At 42.5% G+C, this 26,456-nt stretch overlaps 1 protein-coding gene across 1 annotated transcript; it reads left to right on the forward strand.

Annotated features, from left to right (window-relative positions):
* Positions 1 to 534: 534 nt before the first annotated feature.
* PLCXD2 (phosphatidylinositol specific phospholipase C X domain containing 2) lies at positions 535 to 26,456 on the forward strand. Its single transcript, XM_085073163.1, has 4 exons — positions 535 to 725; positions 13,731 to 14,191; positions 16,245 to 16,486; positions 19,711 to 26,456. Exons 1-4 carry the CDS (start codon positions 548 to 550, stop codon positions 19,871 to 19,873), a joined length of 1,044 nt encoding a protein of 347 aa, XP_084929289.1. The 5' UTR covers positions 535 to 547; the 3' UTR covers positions 19,874 to 26,456.

The raw sequence follows: 26,456 nt of genomic DNA on the forward strand, positions 1-26,456 counted from the left end.
CCCACCGCGCACCCACCGCGCTCCCGGCGCACCCACCGCGCACCCACCGCACACCCACCGCACACCCACCGCACACCCACCGCACACCCACCGCACACCCACCGCACACCCACCGCGCTCCCACCGCGCTCCCACCGCACACCCACCGCGCACCCACCGCACACCCACCGCACACCCACCGCACACCCACCGCACACCCACCGCACACCCACCGCGCTCCCACCGCGCTCCCACCGCACACCCACCGCGCACCCACCGCGCTCCCACCGCACACCCACCGCGCTCCCACAGCACACCCACCGCACACCCACCGCACACCCACCGCGCTCCCGGCGCACCCACCGCACACCCACCGCACACCCACCGCGCACCCACAGCACACCCACCGCGCACCCACCGCACACCCACCGCGCACCCACCGCACACCCACCGCGCACCCACAGCACACGGTCCCGGCGCACCCACCGCACAGCGCGGGGCGGGGCGGGGCGCGGGGCGGGCGGCCAATGGCGAGGCGCCGTGCCCGTGGCGTCACCCCCGGTACATAATGGCGGCGGGCCGTGCCATCGCCCCGCCGGTGCGGGCCTGGCCGCGCCGCCCGGCAGTCATGCGGGAGCGCCGGCGGGGCGGCGCCGTGGGGGTCATGGCCGATGGCAACGCCGACTGGATGGGCTCGCTGCCGCCCGCGCTGCGCTCCCTGCCGCTCTCCAACCTCGCCATCCCGGGTAGGGCGGCGGGACGGGGTGTGCGGTGCCGGGGCCGCCCGCGCGGTGCTGGGGCAGTCGCGTCCCCCGTAATGAAGTGCTGGGGCTGAGAGGAGCCCTGTCCATTGCAGCAGAGAGAGGAGGGCTCGATCTCCCGTAAATACTCCTGTAAGGCACTAACCAGTGACCTGCTGCTTTCGCTGCCTTGAGGAAAGGAAGCTGTGAGCACCGTTGGCCTTCCTGCAGGTTTGCGGGTAGTACAAGTCACGCTGACAGCGGGCAGGGAGAAAGGCTGGGCTGCATTGAGCCAACACCTGGGGGGTCATCAGGTGGCTGGTGTGCCGAGATGGGCTCTGAGCAGCCTGCCCTCAGAAGGTGCTCTTTGCTGGGCTTGCAGCTCCTTCCCAAACCCAGACCGTTCGATGGTATGTCTTGTATAGAGGAAGCTAGGAATGGTTTGTCCGGGGAAGAAAGGGTAAGCATGGTCGTAAAATATCCTAAAGTATGGCGTTGCACTGAGGACACTAAAATACTGTAACTACTTATAAAATTTTGCTCTAAAATTTCCCAGTTAGACTTAGAATAGCTAACGTCTAGCTCCTGTCTACAGCTTCTAGTTTAATTTCTTAAAACTGGCAAGAGTAAGCATCATCATTTCTGGTTTACCGATGGATAAACTGATAAATAAGGACAACAACAGACCTGACAAGGTGGTGTTTGGTCGTAGGTTGGACTCCGTGATCTCAACAGTCTTTTCCAATCGAATTGATTCTGATTTTATATAGCAGACATTTAGACACTGCCCTAGAAACTAACTTTTTGTTAGAGATACCATAGCCTCTACAGTTTCGAATGCCCTTGAAACACATAGAGAAAGGGCCATGTACCTCCTGTGCACTGTGTTACCTGAAGCCAAACAGTTAAAATGTTAGCTTTCAATTAAAAGTGATGCCCTTTCCTATTCTGACAGTAGCAAAAACATTTTAGGTGAGCAGGAGAATGGGGCAGAAAGGAAATTCAGAGTTCATATAAAATTCAAATGTCAGCAGATTTTGAAACTTCTGGCAAAGAAATGCTGCTCTGTTTTAGTGAACAGTAATAAATCAACTTCTTGTTGCTGTAGTCACTCATGGACTGTGAAGCTGTGCAGAATTTTATGATGCAGATTGTATTAGGTGCATTGCTCCTGTCACTTGCAAGCGTCATGCAAGCAGTGTTGCAGCAGAGAAACCAGGCAAATAAGTTGTTTCAGTAATGCCACGGTGCTTGTAAAATGGGTAATGCTTTTTATTTTAAATCTTGCAATATGTGTTTATCTGTGATCAAGGTTGGTGTATATCCCCTCTGCTTTCCTGTATATACCTCGTGCAACCTGCAAGCAGGCAAAGATATTCTGGGTAGATTTTTGGCAATTTTTATTATTATTTTAGTTCAATAGTTATTTTGCTGAAGTGCAGTTTTGGTGGGGTGCTTGACAAAGCAACCTTTTTGAGAGCCTGGGGGTGTTCCTAGCAGTGTGCAGTACAGGTTGCAGTTGAGGAATCTTTGCAGATACTGAGCAGCAATAGAGACCAGTGTTATCCTAAAAAGAGAGATGAAAGGTCAAATGAGAAGCTTTTTTGTCTGTGCTTAACACCTATGACAGTAGTGGCCTGCTTTTGTCCATCTTTGGGTACATTTGCTTTCTCCCCTGGAATAATGGACTCAATTGGTTTTGGTTTGGGAATTTTGTTTGTTTGTTATCCCCTACCCCTTCTCACTCTTTGTACATAGGACCAGAGATAGAACTCCAAGAGTGGAAACCTTAAAACTTGTTTTAACTTGAAATAAAATCAGAGTTCAAAAATCTCAGAATTGTTATTGTTTTATGCCTTTTGTACTTTGAAGAATTGGAGCATCATGGGGCTATTTAAAGTGAAAGAATTGAAAGTGTACACAGAAAAGAAACTTCTTAGATTTAATTTATTATGTGCTATTGTGAGTGGGAAATTCCTTTTTATGTTGCCCAGGATTTCTTCACAGAGTTCTGCTTTATTTGTTGCCAACCTTTTGCTTTTGGAGCTGCTTGTTTTCACTGGCTTTAGAAAAAGTAGCTGTGACTTCCGACAGTCCTTTAAAAACTATATTATTCAATGATTCCATGAGGTATTAAATAATGGTGTGTAACATCTTATTTGATGTTAGAGAAGGTCATTCTTTTCTCAGTTCTTAGAACCAACTGGTAGCAAATAATGTTGAAGATGGGTATTCATGAAGTATATGGGGTGTTTACATGCTTATTTAACTCTGTGCTCAAAATGGAGAGAGACACGGAAAAGTCAAGGCCATTCTCCAAAGTTTGTGTGTGATTAGTTCCCACACTTAGGCTTTTCTGTTACTTCTGTTGGGAAAAACGTTAGCCAAAATGCTAAACCAATATAGCCTTATGTAAGGGAAAGAGATGAGGTTTCCTATGCAATGTCATGAGGGGAGGGATCTTTTGCAATGAAAAATTGGCAAATATCAAGAAACTAAAATGTCGTCAACTTTACAAGCCTGCAACATAGTCAACAAAAATAACCACTCTCAACAAGTGGTGACCTTGTGTGAAAGTCTAGAGGGTTTTCTCTTAATTATATTCCACTAATCCTCTTTGGATGTGAGTTTAAAAATGAACCCTTAAACATTTTGATTGTGCACTTGACCCTTGACAGGATATTGTATAGTACTTGTTTAATCTCAAACTGGTTTACTTTAAACAATTTTATGAAATCACAACTGTGATATTTATTACATTCCTTGGTCATCTTTTGATCTGCATCTGCCACTTTTCTTATTTCTCCACTTAGAAATGGAACACAAGAAAAATCTGGAGTGCTCTCACTGATCAGCTTTTGGAGTTAATCAGCTATTTAAAGAATTAGCTGGAGAAGCCTAGTTGTACCTGGCTTGTATGTGCATCCTGATAGTTGATAGCACCATGGTATGTCCTGTTTGTACTGTTTCATTTGAACTGCTGCAGAAATTTCTAGAAAGGCAAGTATCTTAACTTGGTGCTAGAGTCTGAAGTCTCTGCATCTGAAGGTATGGCACCGTTTTCCTGTTTCATCAAACTTTTACATGAGTACTTTTACATGAGTACTTGTATTAGAGCAGGTGAAACTTCTTCTGTCTCCATCCATTGTGTGAGGTCATGGTAAGCTTGTGCCTTTTGGTTTGAGACAGGAAGGCAGTCTAGCAGATGTTCACTGCCAGCTATCAGTGTTTGTTTATGGAGTGTTTTATTAGGCCAGCCTCCAAGGTGCTGCATGAACGTCATGAGCAAAAGAGCAGGCAGTTCTGTTTCCCTTTGCATCTTGGTAATAACACACTTAATCCTGTCTGGACTATTCCATCTTTAAATATATAAGAGCCATGATGTAACAGGCATACTTGGAGTTTTGCATCAATCTGTATCCCTTGATTGGTTCCCAGTTCTGGTCAGGATGGTTAGCTGTGAGTTTTCCCATACTGCTGATTTTCTTTCTTTGTCTTGCTGAGAAAATGTATGATGACATAGGTAGGAATCCACTGCTGCTCACAGGAGCACCCAGAAGAGTTATGGGTGCCCCTTCGTAAAGAAAGTGAGGTAATCAAAAGTCTCTTCTGTGCTCTGCCTTTCCTTCTCTCCCCCTACAAATACAAATGAGTGTGTTCAGCAAGCTAACCTGGTGGGAAGGTTTTGTGTGGTGATGATGGATTTAGAGGGATTTTTTTTTTTTGGGGGGGAAGTGGTTCCTGCCAGAAAAGCTGTTTGCAGCAGCTGCCCACAGTGTTGGGCAAGCCCCAGGGTTGGTGCTGGACTGTGTGAGTGTCCCAAGGAAACATGAACCTGATATGTCATGGTGCTGCACATGTGGACAGGTAAGAACAACAGGTTGAATGGCTGTATGTAGAATAAATGGGTGATTGTTTTCTTTCATATAGTTTGGCTGAAACAGGCTATTAGTAAAAACTAAGCTTTAGCTGGGGAACAATTAATTTGAATCTGGACTAAGTTGTTTGATAGGAGTCACTGAAGAAGAGAGCTGAAAGATGAAAAATTTGTAAAGTAAAGTAAAATTGAAAAGTAAAATGTTTTACTTTAGCACTTTGTAATGTGATACTAAAAAAAAAGAATATTTTACACAGATTATTTTGTCCTAGAGCGTAAAAAGAAATAGACAGATCTGTATTGTAAGTAAAACTTTGTATATCTAAGGCTGATTTGAAATAGTAAGCAAGCTTTTGCCACCAGAAGTCAGATTTTCAGCTACTGGTACACCTAGAGCCAAATGTCACACTCAGCAGAGTGCACTGCTGGTGTGGAATGTGCAGGCTGGGCAGGCTTCCTTTCCAGGAAGAGGTGGGGCAGCTCTCTACTGTGGCTTCTGGTGGTGTATTGGGCTTCTTGTGTCACCTTCAAGTGATCCCAGTTGGTATGTTCTTGCTTCCTTAGGAAGCATGTGGAAGGCTAGCCGGAATCTCATTTCTAAGTAATGCAGGGCATTCGTAATGTGGAGCCATTCCTGTCAGCATCAGGCTGGATGACTGGTGAGAGGTTTCCTGTGGGATGCTGGGTTGTAGGTAGCCAGAGCTGACAGAAAAGATGGATTTTACAGTTCCAGAAACATTTCTTTTTACCAGAGAAAATCATACTGGCCTGAATATAGCCAGAGCAAGACCATATTGGACACTTGAAGTAGTTGTTAAAGTGTCTTCCACTTGACTGTTCACTGATCTCCAAGGAGGGAAGTGTCCTTGCTGTTCTAAAATAAATCTTTGCTGCTGCAAACTATAGCACTGGCCAAGCTGCCTAATTCCCTGCTATGACACACACGCACTCTTGACTTTCTAGCCAGCTCTTAATATGATAACTTTCCATAGTCTGTTCATGGTAGTGTCAGTATGAATGACCACAACTTTCCGTGCTACAGCTCACCACTGTTTGTGCCCTTCTCTGAGAAGTTCATCCCCAGAGTCTGAGTAAGAAGCCTTCTGATTTTGATTTAAATGATCAACGTACAATGAAATTGTTATCCCTGGAAAACAAAGCTTTGTAAATACAGCTAGTGGGCAGTCTTAATGAGGAGCAGCCCTGCTGGCCAAGCCCTTGTTTAAGCTTAAAGGGTGAATACAAGGCATGGAGAGGTGTTTCCTGTGTTAACAAGCTGCTTTGGGTGATTTGAGTGGTGCCATAGTGTGACTGTCCCCATGTGTCAAGTTCACAAGGAACACCAGGAGCTGGTGGGGCCCTGAGCACCTTTTGTGGAGGATGCAGTGTCCCCACCACCAACTCGCCACCTCTGTTGTCCTGACTGTGCGAGTGTTCCCAAAAAGCCCCATGAGCAACTTGACTTGGAGTTGGACAAGCAGAATCAAAATGGTTCTGAAAAGAAGCAACAGCCCTGTCCACTAGACTCTGACTTGATTGGGTGATTTTTCTCTTTGCCTGCGTGAACCTGAGGTGAGCTGCTGGACTTGCTAATGCTGTGATTTTGTTTATTTGTTCATGGGCTGGTATGGGCTATGGACAAATGTGCTGAGAGGAGTGGTAGGGAGCTTGAGGCTGCTTCCTCCTCCCAAACAATACTCCTTTGGAGTTCTAATTAAAAGGATTGAATCAGCTGAACTGGCCATCTATTTGGTTGAAGCTCAAAGGGAAGAAATATAAGATTTATGTTCTGATTCACCTAGCTTTATTTTCCTTTTCAATTTAGTTTGCATCTACAAATGAATCAGGTGGTAACCATTCAAAGAAAGTATCTGCATAAGTATGGTGATGTTGAGTATGATTTGTAAATGTGGAATTTTCTGAAAAGACAAGTTTTTTTTATTACCTTGGTAGGTTACTTGAATGTAACAGCAAATCTCAAATATTTTTAGAGAGGTTAGTAAGCTATCTGGACTGTTACACTGATGAGCATAGTTGATGGAAATTGTTCCACTATTCCTGAGTAACCAAATATTCCTTTATGTCCCTATGTGAGGAACTGGTGTGGCAGACACAGGGTCTGAGTAGAAGTTCCCCTAAAAACCTAGTCTTTTTAAAGAATTCTTTTGAAAGAGTTCTTTAAAGAAAAGGGCTTCTCTTTTTAAAGATCTTCGGTCATCTGTTTAGCCAAAACCAAATTATTCTTGAAATCCTGCAAAATTTTCTTCAGACAGTATATGAAGGTCCTATTTTTTTTTTAATCTGAAAAAATTTTTTTTTAATCTGAAAAAATTTTTCCTTTTACTTATTAAGATCTGTACCCTAGAGAGTGATTTAAGTGTGTCTGGTAAATGAGTGCAAAATATGACAAAGTTTAACTTCAAATGGAGAAAAGTAGTCATAATGCTGATACAAATGGTTGTTGCTCTCCTTCCATGTTATGAAAGTTTGTTTGCCTGCTTTTCCAGAAAAGATGTCAAAAGAGGGAAAAGCACCATGTAATAAAAAATTCCCTGCAGCCTTCTCAGAAGAGAATGAGCCCTTGGTCCACTCAGTTCTTAGTGATCACAAAAGAGGAGTTCAGGACTCTAAGCTGAAGGGTGTTTTCCTTTTTGAGCAGGTGGGTCCATTCAGGCTTTGAAATGGTAGAGATGTACTGCTTTGTTCTTGCGTTCCCATTACAGACAGCTGAGGTTGCTGATAAATGGGAAATCATTACTAAATGACCTTAAACTTCAGTGGCAGTAACTCCAACCAGTGCAAAAAGGATTTCTCCTGGCTGGAAAGAAAAGCAAACTACCCCTGTGGTATTGTGTCTGAGACAGTTTTAGGTTGTCTTTAAGCTCTCTTTATGCTGCTCTTATTGCATCCCATTGCCTGAAAGGGGCAGTGGGGGAAAATCAGGGTAGTTCTTGGATAGAGAGGGAGTTTTCCTAAGAGGATTTGGTATGTACTAGGATTTGTCTTTCTTAATGAGACTGCATTAAGAATACCTAAAGGATTCTTGTAGGTTTCTTAAAATATAAATATGCGTCTCTATAGTTTTTAGATAATGATTATCAGTAGGATGTTTCTTCTTTCTGCTTCACCTCCTTTTGTTGGGCAAGTTAACATGAACTATTTGATTTGCTTTTCATTAGTGATGAACTTTTAAGATGTTAATCTTCTGATAAGAAAATCTGGATTGCTAATGACCTGAATCCTGAGGACTTCTAGACTTTGAGAGGTGCCTTTGCTTGTCCTGTTTTTCCCTCAGTTTTGGCACATGCAGGACATCATGTTTAAAAGAACCTGGGATAGCCATGACTTGCTAGAACTTACATCCTGTGTTTTTGGAACTTGATTACTGTTCTTTTACCCATCTTGGCTGTGCTGTGTCATGTGCCAGGGTTTGTAATATGTGGGGAATGCACTGTGTCTAGTGAGCAAAGCTTGTACTAAGAAGTTTAGTGTCACTACAGCTGGGGTGATTCTTTGGTCATAAATGACCCTTTAATGATTCTGGGGATGGGTATATTTTGCTGATCTTGCTTCTTAGCTTCATGTTATGTTAAACATTTGTTTCTTGCAATTTTCATCTTCTTAATATTCCATTCATGTAAAGATCAATCCACCTTCTTCAGATCTAGTTAAGTGTAGTGACAGTGCACTCTCCTGCCCTTGTGCTTTCATCTGTAGCTTCTTGGTTCGCTACTTGTGTGTAAAAAGTGTCTTTAGCTGCTGCTTCTGACTAGTCCACAGCCCTGGAACCAGGGAGGCTTGCAATATGCTAGGAGACCTGATTGTATTAAAAAAAAAAACAACTGTGAGCTTTTGTCTTGTTTTCAAGTGCTTGGCAGTGTACCGGTGTGTTCTATGTTAGAAGATCTCTGCACTTTGCATGCCATACAGTCATATGTTTAATGTTCCGTGAAGATAATGTACAAGGGATTGTTGAGATGATGATCATCCCTGTCCTTCTGCTGCAACTGTATTTACAGGAAGTATTATATAGAAACAAAAGATAGTACCAAATTCTATAGAATTGTAGAATATGCTGAGTTGGAAGGGACCCACTAGGATCATGGAGTCCAACTGCTGACCCTGCACAGGACACCCTCAAGAGTCACACCCTGTGCCTGAGAGCATTGTCTGAACACTCCTTGACCTCAGACGGGCTTGGTGCTGTGACCACTTCCCTGATCCAGTGTTCAGCCATCACTTCATCTGGGTGAAGAACATTTTCCCAAGATCCAACCTAAGCCTCCCCTGACTCAGCTTTGTACCATTTCCTCAAGTCCTGCCAATGATCATGAGAGTGAAGAGATACAGCTCATAATTGTTGAAATTGGAGACTTTGTAACATTCTGTTGAGTGTCAGTTATTTCCTCTACACCACGGGTTAATTTGACTACCTGTAACTAAGTAGCATGACAAATAAACATGCTGGAAAGTTAGATTTTGCTGCAGATACGATGATAAAAGGCTGCTTTCTAACAATTAGCACAAGGGCTTCAACAAAAAGTCATCCTGAACAGTGAAATACAATCTATTTAACATATAAATTGAATTGAAAAGTGAGCATACAATTAACTTGAGAAGTTAGTATAAGAAGAATAAAAAGATACTTAAATATATGAAGGAAATTTAATCCACAGTTGCAATTACTGGGATAAAATTAAGAGGTCTATCCATCATTTTAAGTCTGCCATCTGGAAGATACCTATATAATATTATTCTAACTATAACATGGTCTTTGATAATTAAATATCTGGGCATTTGATGGCATGTGACTGCTTTCCTTGAAGCTGCCAGTCTTTGTCAGATGAAAGAAATGAAACTGAAACAGAGCAGCCGCTGTCTGTAAGAGCTGCCAGCTGATTAGCAGTCCCTAATTTTTGTCTTTGAATGTGCAGTCCCTTTCATTATTAAATTTAATGCTTGCTGCTTCATGCTGCACATCTTCACCCAGTTGGAAGCAATTGTGAAATCATCATCTTTTTTGTATTTCTTGTGCCTGACTTGGTTTTGGGAAGGGCTGAGCACCAGACTGATGCCATGTCACTAGAGCAGCTCAGTAAGTTTTGCAGTCTGAACACTAATCCGGTCTCATCTACAGTAAATCAGTGCCCTGCACGTGCAAGAACATGCTTTTGAGGCAGTTCAGGCTGGGATTCTGGCCTCTCTTTACCTAAAGCACAACAAAGTTTCTTGGTTTTTCTCTGCCTTTTGACTTCTCAGTGTGTGAGGTGAAGGTTGTGAATGCCTAGTTTTTTTTAGTTGCTTTGTCCACAATCAACAGATTTAAGGAATAGCTTTATTGAATAGGGTGTTATTTATATTTAAGATGTTAATTATCATCTGAAATGTCTTGCTTCAAGAATTTTTCCCAAGAAAAGTACTCATCGTAATGTGAGGAAATGCACATTATTTGTGGTGGGGAACACAGATGATGAAGGATTTTTACACGTGGAAAAAACTTTACAGTGTATGTTGCTATGAGAGTTTCGTGGTGCTTGCTCTGCCCAGGAACTGCCAGCCTTGTTGCTGTCACTGTGCAGTGTCTGAGTACCTTCACACATCCTTGTGTTAGACGCGAATCATGAACGTGCTTAGCAGCTCTTACACAGAGCTCCTGACAAAACTGGGCTGGTCTGCTCCATTCTTCAGGTGTAGGCTCTGCCCTTTGCCTTTGAAGTTTTACAGACTTGGGTTAGTATAGGTTATGCTTTTTCAAAAAGAAATCATGCTGTATCCCCATGTATCAGCAACCAGCTTGGCTGCTGCCATAGCTGCAGAATGGCAAGACTTTTTATGAGTTTAGGGATGCAGCAAAGCAGGGCAGGGATTATTTTGACATCATGAAGCAATCAGCTTAGCATGTACTTAACATCACAGCTAAGCTATATTAAAAGGCAGTGCCTGAGCTGGTAGCATATCAGTGATCTTAAATTAGAGAAGGGCCTGAGGGATGATGTGGGTCTTCACCTTGCTCTTACCCCACAGCCCCACAAGAATCCAGTGCTGTTGCTTCAGGGTTTCAGTTTGGGTTTTTTTCCTCTTACCAGAGTCAAAACATTGTGGATCCAGGTTTGGCCTAGATGTTGGTGACTGCCCTTTTTAAATGACCAGTGAAGATCTAATTGAATTTCTGCTGTCTTCACAGCCTCAGTATTGATCATAGAATGATCAACAGAATCAATGATGCTCCCCTGCCCTTAGAAAGTGATGTGCTACCAACAGTGAAAAGGAGGATATGTTTTGTAGATGCTCCAGCTCATGTTCTCCTTGGTTGTACCTAGGTGTACATGTTGATTTTGTTGTAAGAGAGAAGTTCCATTTCCTAGGCTTTTAGCAGAACCATGGGGCAGGACTTAATAGGATCTTCTCTAAATATAGAAGCATGTCACATGTAGTTCAGTTTGCTCTTAAGGAGTGCAATTTTTAAACTTGAAAAAGTTGCAGTGGGCCAGCTTGTTTTCTTTGATATGGCTGTCTAGTGCTAGGCTATAAATAGAATTTGGTTTGTGATAGTGCATTTTTGTATACTTAAAAGTGCCTTGTCTCTGGCAAACTGCAAATGAAAGACTTTTGTAGCTGTAAAGTGGGTGTACAGAGTCAGGAAAATGAGTTGTTTCTTGGTTCAGATTCACTTAGACAACTCTGAGGTGACAACAATATATTTGTGGCCAGGTAAAATTCTCGTTCCGTTGTAAATAATATTTACCAGTCTGAGGGAGCATAATGGTGCAAGTAACTCCTACAGACAGGTCTCAAGAATGCTGCACTGTCTTAGTTAAAATGAAAATATTTCTTGTGACATTATTCTACAGTGTTAAGCCATGTTCTACAGTGATCTAAAGAGAAGAAGAAATAAAAATTGATAGAATTAAGAACTAGGGGAAAAAAACAAAAAACCCAACCAAACAAAAAATTTATTTGTGCAAAGTGACTAATTCTAAGATAGAAGACAAGCTCCTTATGATTGAAGTTTACTTTCCAAATACTGTAGAAGCTTGAAAGACTCATTCTGCTGTACAGGGAGGTATATGAAACTCACATATCTGTAAACTACAGTTTGAAGCATCATATGGCATCTGAAATGTCTTCATTAGGAGATTGCTCCTGGATTGTTTGGGGTTGTGTATTTGGAGATGGGGGAAAAGAAATCCAGTTGTCACTCCACAGCTAACAGCCACTTTGTGGTGTAGTTTACTGGGACAGGTACTAAAAAGCTGCTTAAGCTGGCATCTTTGGTACTTGTGACTTCTGTCTAGAAGACTGAATGGAAAGCTGTAACAGGCCCACCGTTACAAATGCTGTGAAGAATTCATGAAGAGTTGGTCAGGATTAGTTTTAGTGCTCATTTGTGAAGCTTGAAAACTAACCTTCACACTACCTTTTCACTGCTTTTGAACTAGTTGAAATCCATGGAAACAGTGCTTTTAAGGTTGTTGAGAAGTGATGTTTATTTTATGCACAGTCTGTTCTTTCATCTGGATTAAAAATGCCACTAAGGTAGTCCAACTGAGATCATAATCTTGTTTGCAGCTCTGATCTTGCATCACAGGAGATGCATCAGTGTTCAGGTGAGCCCCGGTACACAAAAGGTTTGGATAAAGGAGGCTGTGAATGCCTCGGATGTTATTTTAAGATTGGGTATGACAAATGAGAATTTTAAAGAGTTGCAGACTGAGGTAGAGGAGGAAATCCGAGAAAAGCATAGTCCTAGAAGCATGGGTAAGCATGTAGGAATGTAAAACACAGGGGCCAGCAGCATGGTGCTGGGTCACTGTACCCCAGGGCAGCTGGAAAAAGAGCTGCTTGGGTGAAGATGCTTTCTCTGCACTTCAGCAAGTGGGTCCACAGGCTGGGGTTTGGCTCAATTGGCAAACTCTCTTCTACTGTCCTGCAGACAAAGGGAGTCAGGGCTGCTAGAGTCCTGTAGTGTTTTTGCTGGCTGGAGCTTCACAAGGAAGGTGAGCCTGGAACAGCTGCAGCTTCTTGGCTAGATTGTTGGTGCCTGATGGAAATTATTAGAAATCTCTGGTAAACCCCAGTCTGTGGTGGATCAGCTTCTGCCAGTCTTCACTTTATGCTGTTCTGGTACAGTGCACTGCCTTCTCACACTTTGTTCTGTTACTGGCTTGGCTAAGGTAGGAATATTTCATTGATGCTGAAGCTTTTATTTTGGAGTCTTGTTATTTCTCAAGTTTTTTTGGGTTTTTTTTCCATTTCGTACTAAACTTTCAGTTGGAGGTTTTTCCTAATAAGCAAAAATTTTATACTGGAGGTGTAGTTTCTCTGCCAAGGTACGGACTATGTTACAGGAGTTTCTTTGGACAGGCATTATTTCAGTAGGGACCAGTGACTTTGATTGTTGGTTGTATTTTTTGATGAATTTTCTGTTCACCATACCTTTGGTCAGTCAAAAGCATGCCAACTAAGACATGTTCAAGAACTTGTTTAATATGAAGTTGGTATCTATCCACACTGTAACTGGTGGTGTATTCAATTGTTCCATCTCCTCCAGCTCAGCCAGTCATAGCCCACTGTTCAAACTACTGCCAAAAAAAATCTATTTGCCATCGTTGGGCTAAAGTGAGACATGCTGGTAAGGCATATGCAGGTGCAGATCCCTCAGTCCATTACATCAATAATGTTCCAAGACCTTTGGTGTATTAGGTAATGATAGGATTTACCAGGTAGAATGAAAGTTGCAGAGTCTTAAAGTGAAGCTGGAGTCTCATCCTAGATGAGTCATGTACCAGGCTCTGGGAAAGCTTTGGGAGTTGATCTGTAGTTTGTAAATGAAGGAAGGTTAGAAGGAAGTTTCCCTTTACCACAAATGTTTGTTTTGTGGTTTTCAGAGAGTCTTGAAATTGAGAGCTTATACAAGAAAGCAGTTCGAAGTGAGAGCCTTATGCATAATTTGTGTTACACTGTCAGGGAAAAGTTAGGTGTAAAGGACCATCTGAAAGGCTCACACTGGGGCATAACTCTTCTGCAACCCTGCAATACATGTAGAACTTTGTTCAGTTTTCAGGGCACATGGATATATGTGTTTTGGGAGAGTCACTTTTTCTAAAATTAATTTTTCTTGGCTTTTTTTCTAGGATCACATGATTCTTTCAGCTACTGGGTTGATGAGAAATCTCCTGTGGGACCAGATCAAGCAACAGCCATCAAACGTTTGGCCAGAATTTCCTTGGTTAGAAAGATCATGAAGAAATGGTCAGTGACTCAAAATCTGACTTTCAAAGAGCAGTTGGAAGGTGGGATCCGCTACTTTGATCTTCGTGTGTCTTCCAAACCTGGGGAAATAGGACAAGAGATTTACTTCATACATGGCTTGTTTGGCATCAAAGTATGGGATGGGCTGAAGGAGATGAATAGTTTTCTTGAGCAGCACCCCAAGGAAGTAATCTTCTTGGATTTCAATCATTTCTATGCCATGGATGACAGCCATCACCACTTCTTGATCAACAGGATCCACTCAGTATTTGAATCCAAACTTTGTTCTGTTGAATGTGTAGAATATGTGACGTTACTGTACATGTGGGAGAAGAAACACCAGGTAGGGGAAGGATGTTTAATGTTTTTCAAAATATTAAGATGTTTAATATTTTTCAAAATATTAAGATTTTAGAGGCAAGCTGGGTGTAGTTCCTGCTCAGAGGTATTGGACCACGGATGCTGCTGATGGTCAAGTTAAAGCCCACTAGAGTTTCCTTCATGTAGTGTGTCGGTTTTCCTCCATTTACATTGTTATGATCCAATTATTAAGGTTCTTTGGAAATACCTCTGCCTGAATTAAGGTGCAAACAAAACCATATGCCAGTCAATAGTATGGGTTTTATATGATAGTAAATATGAAAGAGAGAGAGTGAGGAAAAGAGAGAAAAGTAGGAAAAGAGGTGGGGGGGACAGAAAGAGGGAGAAAGAAAATATCACCATCTGTGGATCCCAGCGATGTCACTTTGATCCTCTCCAGCTGGTCTTCTTGGTGGTGATGGTCCCCCCAAAAGCACAGAATCCCATGGGTTAATATACACTCAGGCCAGGTGGCAATGTCCAGGCATGTCCCCCCAGGGGAGAGGGCAGTCTCTAGCAGCAGACTCTGCTTGCATCACCTGCAGTCCTTTGCAAACCTAGCACTTTGGGGAATCTTTGATGGATTATGACTCCCCCTCAGCTGCCTCCCATGGATGTGGCCGGTGGCGTTGGGGGTTCCACAGCTGGGCCAGTTTGTGTAACAGAGGATGGGTGTTTGTTGCCTCTGACCAGAGGTTACACCACACACCCCAAACCTCCTCCTCCCCCCTCAGCTGGGGGGGAAGTCTGTGCCCACTTGGCTTCTGTGGGCTATGCTCTGCCCCCACCCCAAACTCAGCCAGGGATGATTCTCAGTGCAGCTGTTGGCTTTGGACTTTGTCGATGCATACCTTTCCCTCAGCCTGAGATGACTGAACAATAGGGTTTCCCTTTATCTAATCTCAGCAGTTTGAGTTTCTGTCCAAAGTCCTAGTCAGGTATCTTCAGGGAGGCTTCTTTGATTATAGCTTCTTTATACAGTTTTTGTTATAATGAGCAAAACTTTATATCAATGTTTGAGGCATGAACTATTTCATTCTCTGACATACATGCAGCTGTGTATGCCCTCATCCATGGTGTGGCCAGTCTGTGCCCTGCTCCCAAGCACATTTGTTAAAGGCTCCTTGGAGCCTTGTGCTCCTCACAAAGGGTTTTCCCTTCTGGAAGGGCACTTAGTGCAGACTTGTGTTGGTGAGGATTTGATTAACTGTTGTCTTTCTGGCCAGTGTGAAGCATATAAGATTTAGCATGACTAAGGTGTAGTACTGAATTTCTTACCTCCTTTGCAGCCACCCACATCTGTGGAGGTGAGGTTAATGCCTCTTCTCTGGGGTAACTGCTCCCATATGTACACACAAACCGAGAACAGAAAAGGGCTTCAGCAGCAGCACATAATTCTTAAACTGGAAATGAGGCTTTGAGGAATTATTCTGAACCCATGCTGTCAATCTTAGGGTTGAAAATTAATCTTGTGTAAATGTGGGTGTTAAACGCATTGCCTTTTTGTGCTATGGAGAAGCACCTTACAAGGTATAAAATACTACCTTCGGATTTGAGCATTTTGCTGACATCAGGACTGGCTTTAGCATTGCATGCAGCAAGTGTGAGCACGATGCTGGTACACCAGTTAGATGCCAGTCAGCACAGCATGCTTCAGCCTCTTAGTAGGAGGTACTCAGAAGATGGCAAGACTGCTAAAATCCTTAACTTCAAGTACAGATATAGTATTTTCTGGTAGAAAGAATCTGAAGTGCTTTTAAGCTGAATTCTTTAAAATGACAAAAGCAGCTTTGTCATTTTAAACTGATGACCCTTAAAGCCTGAAGCAATCCTGTCCTCAAAGCTGAACAAAATGATTTCCATCTCCTTTAGCAATAGTGCAACAAATTTACTGACATTCATGAGTAAAGAGGAGCTTCTTTTTGCTTGGTCCTCTTTTTACTGCTATGCTAGCTGCAACAGTATTATATGAACATAAACCAGTGCAACATCCTGTTCAAATAAAAATACAGTAATTGTGAATTTTTTTTTGTTAGGTTCTCATATTTTACCACCACCCTTTGTATCAGCAATATCCCTTCCTGTGGCCGGGTAATAAAATGCCAGCACCATGGGCTAATACAACCAATGTGCACAAACTGCTGCAGTTCCTGGAGACCACACTTGGAGAACGAAGTCGTTATGGGACTTTCCATGTATCTCAAGCAATTCTCACACCTCGAGTGAAAACGATTGCACGGCATCTAATTCGTGGTCTGAAGAACACACTTGTTCACAGGTAAAGCCTTGTCTTGATTTCTCAGTTATTTACTGAACATGTCTCATGTTGAAAGAGGCACTGAGCGAGCAAAAAACTAGGAAATGTTTGCATAGGCTAACTGAAAGCATGCAGTTTTGCTCAGTATTGTTGTTCATGAGAGATATTTGCAATCATTAAAAATAAAGAATCAACGAAAACAATAAAGTAAGAGGGTGTATATGTGCTTCCTGGTAATTAGGAATTAGGAATGGGAAAATAGCTTGTGCCACAGAGAGAAACTGCTTATTTCTGGAACTAGTTCTGCCTTTGTCCATACAAATCTGTCTCAGTGATTTCAGTAATGGCTGGAGAGGTACAACCTGGGGCAGTATTTTATCTTGTATTTTTGTAAGGGGGGGGAGTGTTGCATTTGAATTTTTTTAATAATTGTACTGACCATTGTACAATTAATTTGCCTATGAGTAAGATCACTCTAAGAGAGTTTTGCTTTGATTAGCACAGAGAGACAGCATTTTAATAGCATTAACAACATGACCAGGATAGTTCTATATGAGTTATTTTATGGAATTATCACCTTGTAGCCTGTTAGCTAAAAATTACCAGAACTGTAGAAGTCCTCTTGGGATCTGGTCTCCTGGCTCACTGTTTAATATTGCCTGATGTTACTAACAGTTTTTCTTGCCATAATGATAATAGGTTATAAATTAGACTGGTGTAGGTGGTCACAACTGGTCTAACGTGATCAGCAACTCAGCTTAATACTGAGCAGTGAGATAAACACACATCTTCAGCAGCCAGTTCATGTTCCTTTCAGGAGAATCATTGATCACTTTAGAAGTATTTACAGTATTACTGTTTTGAAGTTAAAGTCAATAGAACTTAGCTTCTTAAAAATCCTTTCTGAAAATAGCAAGTGTTTTGCTTTTGAAATCACAAAAGTTGTTGATGGTAGTTGTTGATAAAGGGCAGTCCTGCTGGGAAGGACCTGGGTGTTGGTGGATGAGAGGCTGGACATGCCCTGGCCATGAGCACTCACAGCCCAGAAAGCCAAACGTGTCCTGGGCTGCATCAAAAGCAGAGTGGCCAGCAGGGGAGGGAGGGGATTCTGCCCCTCTGCTCTGCTCTGGTGAAACCCCACCTGGAGCACTGCATCCAGCTCTGGGGTCCCAGCACAGGACAGACATGGCCCTGTTGGAGCCAGTTCAGAGTAAGGCCACCAAGATGATTAGAGGGATGGAGCATCTCTTCTGTGAGGAAAGGCTAAGACAGTTTGAATTGTTCAGCCTGGAAAAGAGAAGGCTTTGGGGTGACTTAGTTGCAGCCTTCCAGTCCCTGAAGGGAGCCTACAAAAAAGATGGAGAGAGACTTTACAAGGGCAGAGGGTAGTTATTGTGTAGGACAAAGGGTAATTCCGTTTCAAACTGGAAGGGGGCAGGCTGAGACTGGATATTAGGAAGAAATTCTTTACTGTGAGGATGGTGAAGCTTTGAAACAGGTTGCCCAGAGAAGCTGTGGGTGTCCCATCCCTGGAAGTGTTCAAGACCACGTAGGATCAGATGGCTCTGAGCAACCTGGTTCAGTGGAAGGTGTCCTTGCTCAGGGCAAGGAGTGTTGGAATGAGATTATATTTAAGGTCCTTTCCAACGCAGGCCATTCAATGATTCTGTGGATAAGGAAACTGCAGGTGGGGTATAAACCAGGGAATTTTTGGTCCCCTTCCCATTGTGAGGCATTAGTCTGGCACAAGCACAGTTAAGCCCAGCTGCTGTTCGGGTTTGGTGTGGATGGCCGCGGGCGCGCTCGGCACCAGGTGGCGCTGGGGACCCGCGAGTGGCCGCGCGGTCCCTGAGAGCTCAGACCGTGCGGGGCATCAGCGCCACGGCCGCACGGAGTGCCTGCTCCACAACCAGGAAGGGATCCTCGCGTTTCGTGGAACGGGCCGGCAGCTTTGTTTCAAGGGACTCCTGGCACAGCTCTGGGCTGTAAGCCACTGTTAGCTGGAAGCCTGCCTAAATTTAATCCATCCCTTTCCCTTATCCCTACCACTTGTTTGCAGGTAAACCAAAAGTTGCAAATGCTGCTGTTTGCATAAGCTTGTTTACTTGTGTGCATTTGCACAAGCTGGCACATATGTAAATCTGTGTCTGCGGTTTTATGGAAATGCCTGCCTTCTTGTATGGAAATTTTGCCCTATGAATATTTAAGTGTTCTTGAGTTCTTGCTAAAGGCAAAATGTGCAACAGTCACCCTAAACTGGCTGGAATCTGGTTTGTCCCCTGGCAGTAATTATGCCTTCACTAATGGTTCTTGACAAGATTTTTTTGTTTTCCTGATGCAGCACTGGTGGAGTGATTTTTTTTTTTTTAAGGTTTTGGGGTTTGCTTTTTTTTTTCTTCATCATCCTGTTAGCTAATTTGCTTGCCTACCATCTCAAATAATGTATACATGTTACAGCACTAAATGGGTAAATATGTTAGCGTTATTTAGGTTGTGTCTAAGAGCTGAGAAGCCTGGTGTTTGCATGTCAAGAGTGCAAAAAAGCTAATGCAGACTCCTGATTTGCACTGTCTGAAAAATGACTTGAAATTTCTCCCCATGGTAGAATTTCTAACAGCATTTAACCCAGTACGTGGCACGCTTCTCCTTTCTCTAGTTATAGTGATGTATAGCAGGATGTTCAACCCCTGCGGAGCTGACAGCTTCATTCTAGGTTTGGTTTCCCTGACCCTATTGGTCTGGGTGGGTCTGGAGGCTAGAGAGAGTTTGGCAGAAATGCAGTGCACTGCTCCCCACAACTTTTTTTTCTGCCCACCCCAAGGCAGAGAAGGGCAGAGGAACAGCTCGGGCCAGGTATAGCCTTGCTTTGTGTTACACTGAAGTCTGCTCTGAAATTGAGCATTTGACTTAACATGTGCTTGGGTAAAAACAAACTAGGATGGACGGAATTGTAGTGGAATGTTAAATCCTGAAGAACAGACTGCCAGTGAATATAAAGGGGTTTTGTATGTCTGTGAGTTTGGATTGATGACTGACCAATATGTCTGTTTGATAGCTAATGACCATGTGCTGTGTTAAGCACTCATCTCATCAGCCAGTTGCATTCAGGGTGATAGTCAGGACCTGATCACAGATATGAGATAATATATTTTGTAAACAGCATGTTGTGTTTGAAATGAGTAGAGTATGTATAGAGAAGTGCCTCTTTTAAAATGTTTAATTTTCTCTTATTTCAATTTCTTTAGGAATCTGCCCATGATTTTGAATTGGGTGAAAGGACAGAAGCCTGGTGTTATGGGTGTTAACATAATTACATCAGACTTTGTGGAGCTGGTTGACTTTGCTGCTACAGTTATTGCATTGAACGACCTCCTTTTAGAAGAGGATGAATCTGCAACTAAATCCTGATTGCTGTGTCCCACTTGTGCTCCTTAGTGGACATCTGAACTATGCTAAATGTTTTACTTGTTAAGTGAAACGTATTGTAATCTCTCTTTATGAAAAAAGTTTCCTAGAGGAAACATGGTTAAACATCACGTACAGCTGGGTCCCCTCTCTTCTCCTGGTGGTGTGTGGACCCGAGTGAAGCGGGTGCTGCGTGAGTGTTGCTGTGTCTGTGTGTGTGTGCTGTGTGTTTGGCTGAGCTGTGCACACATCTGCTGCCACAGGGGCTGGCCTCTGGAGCAGATGTACTCCATTGTGGTGCACATCTCCCTGGTGACCGGGCTCCCTGTGCTCTGTGTGTGCATCCTGTCTGCTTCCCATGGCCAGGGCTCACTCCAGGGATTGCTGCTGATCCCATGGCAGTGTGACTGGGCTGGCTGTGGCAGCATTGTTCTTGGGCCACCTGTCACAAAGGAGTGTGTTTGAAATAGCTTAAAAAATCACCAACAAGGGTATGAGCAAAAGTCAGATTTTATATTAAGTGACAAAGCACAACAGGTTCATTGGCAAGATTCACTCTACTGCTTACAGGACAGCTAAGGGAACGCAAGCAACAACAAAACCAAACAAAATCCAGACAATCAAAACAGAAACTGATTGAGAACTACCTAGGGGTAGGGGGATGTTGAGGGTGTGTGTGTGAAAAAACTGTGCAGACAAGGATAAAAAGGAATATGGCCTAAAAGCTTAACAACACTTAACAGTACTTTAACTTATACCTTAAGTCTAGTAATTTAACATAGGGAAAACACTTTCACCCAGCTTAACTTATAACTTAATTTATAGGTTAACCTTAACAATCTTAACAGAGGAGTAACTCTTAACAGCATTTAACCTGAATTATAACTTTGATGTCGAACTTAGCAACTCAACAAAAGGACACTTAGCAACACTTCACTTACGTTTAACAACTTAGCAAAAGAACAACACTTAGCAGCATTTAAGTGAGCTTATACCTATAACTTAACCTTACTTCCAGGCCTGGATCTGTATCTGAGCTATTTAAACATCTAAGAAAGCAGTATTTCTCTCAGATTTGCTGTAGCATATGTGCAGGAGCATGCACCAGACAGAGACAACCAGTGCAAGCAAAGTACCTGTGGAAAATTCCCCTCAGAGGTCAGTGAAATACTCACTTTGGATGCTCTTGCATGTCCCAGCAGGTGAAGGACCAGGCCTTGAGAAGTGAGGTATCAGCCCAGGACTCGTTGTTCAATGATCCTCCAAGTATAGCAAACCTGAGGGTTTGCTGGCTCTGAGAGGCCCCACTCAGAAGGGAGGTTGCTGGTCACAGGGCTGCTGCCATCCAGGAGAGCTCAAAGGACCCCAGCTTGGACTGCTGTTTATAGGGTTGCAAGAGAGTGGTCTTTGGTCATAATGATGTTTCATCCTGGCCACAGTTTGGGTCAGCACTTGCTTCCAAGTGTGAGAACAGGAGTGTTATGCCATTGAGGCAAGAGGAATTTTTTCCAAGGCTGATCATAAGGAAAGCAGAGGCTTGTTATCAATTCCTGGGAGACAGTGTTTCTGATAAGCTCAGAAAGAGCTGAGCCCAGATGATGTTTTCACAGCCAAGGCCGAATAGGCATTTCTCAGCTCACACCGCAGCCTGGAAAGGAGGCAGTGTTGGGGGAATGTAGCACCACACCATCTCAGGCATAGCTGGGCTCAGCTGGAGGCAGCTGCTGTGTTCATTACGCTGTTTTAGACACTACCTCTGGCTTATTGAAGAGACAATACTGCCATTCTTCAGGGGGAAGCTGTTAACACTGTGTTAAATACCCAAACTGTCCTTTGGGCCTGCAAGCTGAAGGCTTGGCACAGTCTTCCTGTTTGGAGTCCAAACTCTTCCAGACCTCTTTATTTTACTTTAATACATTTATTGCAACTGTGTTTAAGTGTGTTTCTTTTGGCATTAATTTGGAGAATATTTCAGTCTTCAAAACTTAAGGATTGTAACCCAAGTCTGAATTCCTGTTTCCTGGGACAGTTAGGAAACATTAATTTTCCTGAATTCCTGGGACATTTAGGAAACTACAGCATAACCTTTCTCTTTTACCTGTTGGTCACTTGTGGTTTTTTAATTCATCAACTTTTCCTTGGGGAAAGTCTCTCACCCAGGCAGCCTTTCCTCTGGAATGAGGGTGGGCCAAGTGCTCGATATTCAAAGAGCTGGAGCTGGCAGGGACTGCTCAAAGCCCAAGTTTTAGACTGCTGTGATCTGTGATGAGACAGTGAATTTTGCAATCAGGCCTGAAAGTTGTGCTTGTAGACAGAGCCACAGCTTTTAAGGGAGAAATTTTTCCAGCCTTCACCTGCTTGTAACAAAGCAATAATCACACAAGCACAGGCAGGTGTCAGTGCTGCTTTTTTCTGTAGTCATACTCATTTTTGTGCTGGTTCATAATGAAATGTGACCAGGTGTGTTTGAGCCAATGCAATTGTATGATGGAACTTATCAGCATTTAATTTACTGGCTGAGAGTATCCTATGGTCTGATTTATCTTTTTTGTTTTAAAAAAAGAAAAGCACAAAAGGGACTGATTAGCAGATACTTCTCTGCTCAATCATCTTCTTAAAGCAACTCTTAGTGCACTAATTATTGACTGATTATGAATTTGTATTTACTTCTAAGCTTATTTATTATAGAATGGATTGTCTTTATAGGTATTTCCTTGAAAAGAAAAATTAATCCCCAGAATTATTAATTCTGTTGATTTTTCCAGTATCTGCCATGATGGTCTGACAGCTGTGAAAAATCTCAACCTTCTTTGTTTGCTTGTTGCAACTCAGAAGTTTATTTGCAAACCTTCCATGTGAACCTTGGCTTAGTTCAGAGCAGACTGTAATCTGATTTATCTGTTGTTTGCACAGCTTTCATTAGAGTTCCTTGAATTTTTTGACTGAATCCTTTCTCGAAGGGAGTCGGGGGTGGGGGAAGTGCCTGTCACTCACTGTCTTTCTCCTTTCCTCTCGTGTTTCAGTGATAGGGGACAAGTCATAAAAATCAGGGTTTGGGAACTCTGCTCAAATTTCTAGTTTAATACTTCCTTTGGAAACCACAGCAAAAGGTTTTTCTTATTTTTGGTATTTTTTTTCTTGTTGATGAAACTGTCAGAACCTGTTTGGCACAGTACTTTTTAATATGCAAGTTTATTTAAAATACCTGGATTTTCCTTAGCTGAATTTTGTTTACTTTACTACTACTTTACTCATGGCCCCAACTGAAACTCCATGAAGGTGCTACCCATATGTGGGTTTGGTTTCAGTGGTTTTCTTCTGCAAATTGGCTTGGAGCTCAGTTGGGTAGAGCATTGTGTTAATAGCACCAAGGATGTGGGTTTGGTCCCAGGATGGGCCATTCACTTAAGAGCTGAACTCATGATCCTAATGAGTCCCTTCCAACTCAGAATATTCTGTGGTTCTGTAACTTGGCTTGCTGATGAAGCAGAAATAATACCTTTGCAAAGTTCCCTGCAGAACTGGAAGACAAAGCTAGGTGAAGTGAGTATGATGGTTGCATTTACCCTTAATATAATTTGTACTGCATATATCTGCCTCAAAAGATATTTATCAGGTTTAACCAGTGTTTATATTGTGTATGCACAGTACTGGCTGTGTCATTAGTCCTTTTGCTGTATTTATTTGAATAGAGATGGGATGGGCTCAGGGCTTTGGTTAGACATTTTTAAGTACAAACTCAGAAGTTTCTCCAACATATTTGCTGTTAGCTCTTGCCTCTTGAAATAGAAAATGACATGCTGGGTGTTAAGAGTGTTAGCAGAGGGAAAAGAAGTGGAAAATAGCTTTAGGATTAATGGTTAAGTACGTGTGGGGGGAAAACACCATTTCTGTAAGTTTGGCCTGTCACAAGAGACTTGTGTGTCATTTCAGAGCAGTGGTTGGTGGTGTGCTTCTAACAGGAGGAACCTGACAGTCTCAAATGGTGAGCTGGGCAATTGGCAGGTAACACTTGTCTGTGACAGGACATCTCCTTTGGATACTTTGGGCAACGTTCATGCTGCTGTTTAGAATTGGTCCTAGGGTAGTCCTAAACCATCCTAAGCAATATGAACTACCTTTCTTTTATTCTGTTACACAGAGCAAAGCTATCCATATAATAGGCTTATCTCTCTGACTCAACACCAAAACATATCCAGACTTCCTCATGCTTTGCAAAATGGAGGTCATCATGGCATGGACTTTGGGCTGTGGACTCTATTTTCCAGCATTAGAAAATTAAAAGGTGAGCTGGGCAGGAAGGGAGGATCAAGGAAGTAGGGCAGTAGTTTGCATCCAGTGCCCACAGGTGTGGCAGTGCTTAGCCCAGTTCTGGGCAGCAGAGTGGAGCAGGTCTGGCAGGTGAGTGACAGTGCTGCAGCTCATACTGAGGCACTTGGCCAAGTCTGGCCCCTGAACAGTCTGCCCCTGAGATCAGCAAGTAACAGCCTTCAAGGTCAGGATGTGTGAGCTTGAGGAGAAAAAAGATGGTTATGAACACAGGAGAAGGCTGGAGGGTTCCTGCTGTTGATGCAAATGCCCATCTGCTGTATGCTTGTATTTCCCCAAAGCAGTAGAGTTCACTTTTAAACAGTCTGGGTAGAAAACTCCCTCAGAAGAGTTGTTCTGACTTCTTGACCATTTAGTAGGTGCCATGTGCAATTCAAGGGCATATTTGAGGCACAGTAGACCTCTGTGTGTATCCCTGATGGGATGGAGTAGGGAGATGTTTGTTATGGAGCATCTGTGAGCTTTTAGCCTCTTACTGTGTCCTGTTGGTGAAAACAAAAAGGAGTTAGTACCAGATTTTGCATACTGACAATCTGCTAGCTTCTTACTTGGAAACTACTGTCATAATATACTGAACTACATAGGGAAGTAGTGGAGTCACCTCTCTGGAAGTGTTCAAAAATGTGTGGGTATGGCACTTGAGGATATAGCTTAGTAGTGAACACAGTAGTGATTTACTTGATGCTGTTGGAAGTCTTGTCCAACCTTAACAACTCTGTGATTCAGAGCAGAAATGCTGACTGCAAAAAGGCCCATATTCTGTTAAACAGCCTCTTTGGAGGAAAGAACAATAGGGAAATAGTATCTTTACTCCTAACACATGCTCCGTTTTGCTGTTGTTGGTACTGAATTAGCTGAATGTTGGAATTTAAAAGCACATGAACTGTAAGGCTGAAGAAGCACTTTTGAGCAGGGATTTTGGCTCAAGCAGAAATAGGGCTTCTGCCAAGATGTGTATCCTCATCTGGTTAAGCCTTTGGAAATACTTTCTTTGCATACCTGTCTCAGGTGTCAGAGTTCATTGGTGTATCATTTAGCAGACCAGGGTTTTGGACTTAAATAGACAGAGGACATGGACATTTTGATTTAGAATTTGGTTACCTATGGAAATCTGAGTGAGCATGTGTGACTTGAGGTTTACTTGAATATGCTGTATTTAATATGACATCCATATGCTTTAGTAAGGTTTTAGTAAGACTTTCATCTTGACTTGAACATATTGTTACCAATCCCTAATAAGCAAATTTTTGGTCAGAGGACCACTGTTTGGGACCAAACTTCAGGCAAATTTTAATGCTTTTTAAAGGCCAGAGAACTTGTCTAATGTGGGGAACAGAACTGACCCAAAATTTTTTTTCAATTATAGATCAGGTTAAAATGTAGTCCTTTTGGCAGTGGAAAACAAGATTTTAATTTGTTTTTTCTTTTCTCTGTGACAGATTCTTATTCCAGCTTTTGGTTTTTAGCTCAACAGATGGGTAGAAGAGCCAGAGCATATGGTGAAGAGCAAATAAATTTTATGCTAAGGATGTGTATGTAGGACTAACTGTGGTAAGAACACAGTGATTTACTTAATGACACCTTTAATGGTAATCCTATTAGCTCTTTGCTTTAGTTTGTTAAATCAGTCTCTATTTCGTATTAAAAATAATCAGTCCCACTAATTCAATGCATCTGTTCTGTTGAAGTGTGTTTACTTCTGTATGCATATTTATTTCTCTGTAAGTCTTATCAAGTAAGCTTTTAATTGTAGGGACTGGAGTAGGAATGACAGCTTTAGAACTGTGTGCTGAATCTGATTATATTTTATATCCCTGAATATTTATGTATTGTGTGTTGTCCATTTACATAGTATTTGTCTTACCCTTTGTTAGACCTGTGATATCATCTACATTGAACTGCAATCTATTTTTAATGTTGAAAGAAGTGCTGATCAGTACATCCTATATAAAAATAATTTAGATGGTTCTTTGATTTTTCTCAATGTCAAATGTATTTTCCAGATGGATTTTTTTTGTTATTTATACTGTGAAGGAGGCAGAGGGAGCCATGTGAAGAGGAATTACTAATTCTCAGGGGGTTTTTTGTGCAGTTTGTATTCTTTTGGTAGTTTGTGCTTTTCCCACCTGTCTGATTCATTTTGTGAAACCAGGATACCTCATCTGAACTGCAGATACATTTGGGGTTCACATCTCTTTCTTCTGCTTTATATCATTGGGGTTTTTAATCCTGAAAATAAAAATGCCATTTGAGCTAA

This window comes from Lichenostomus cassidix, chromosome 1, assembly GCF_008360975.1.
Source record: "Lichenostomus cassidix isolate B80296 chromosome 1, HeHo_3.0, whole genome shotgun sequence".
NCBI lineage: Eukaryota > Metazoa > Chordata > Aves > Passeriformes > Meliphagidae > Lichenostomus > Lichenostomus cassidix.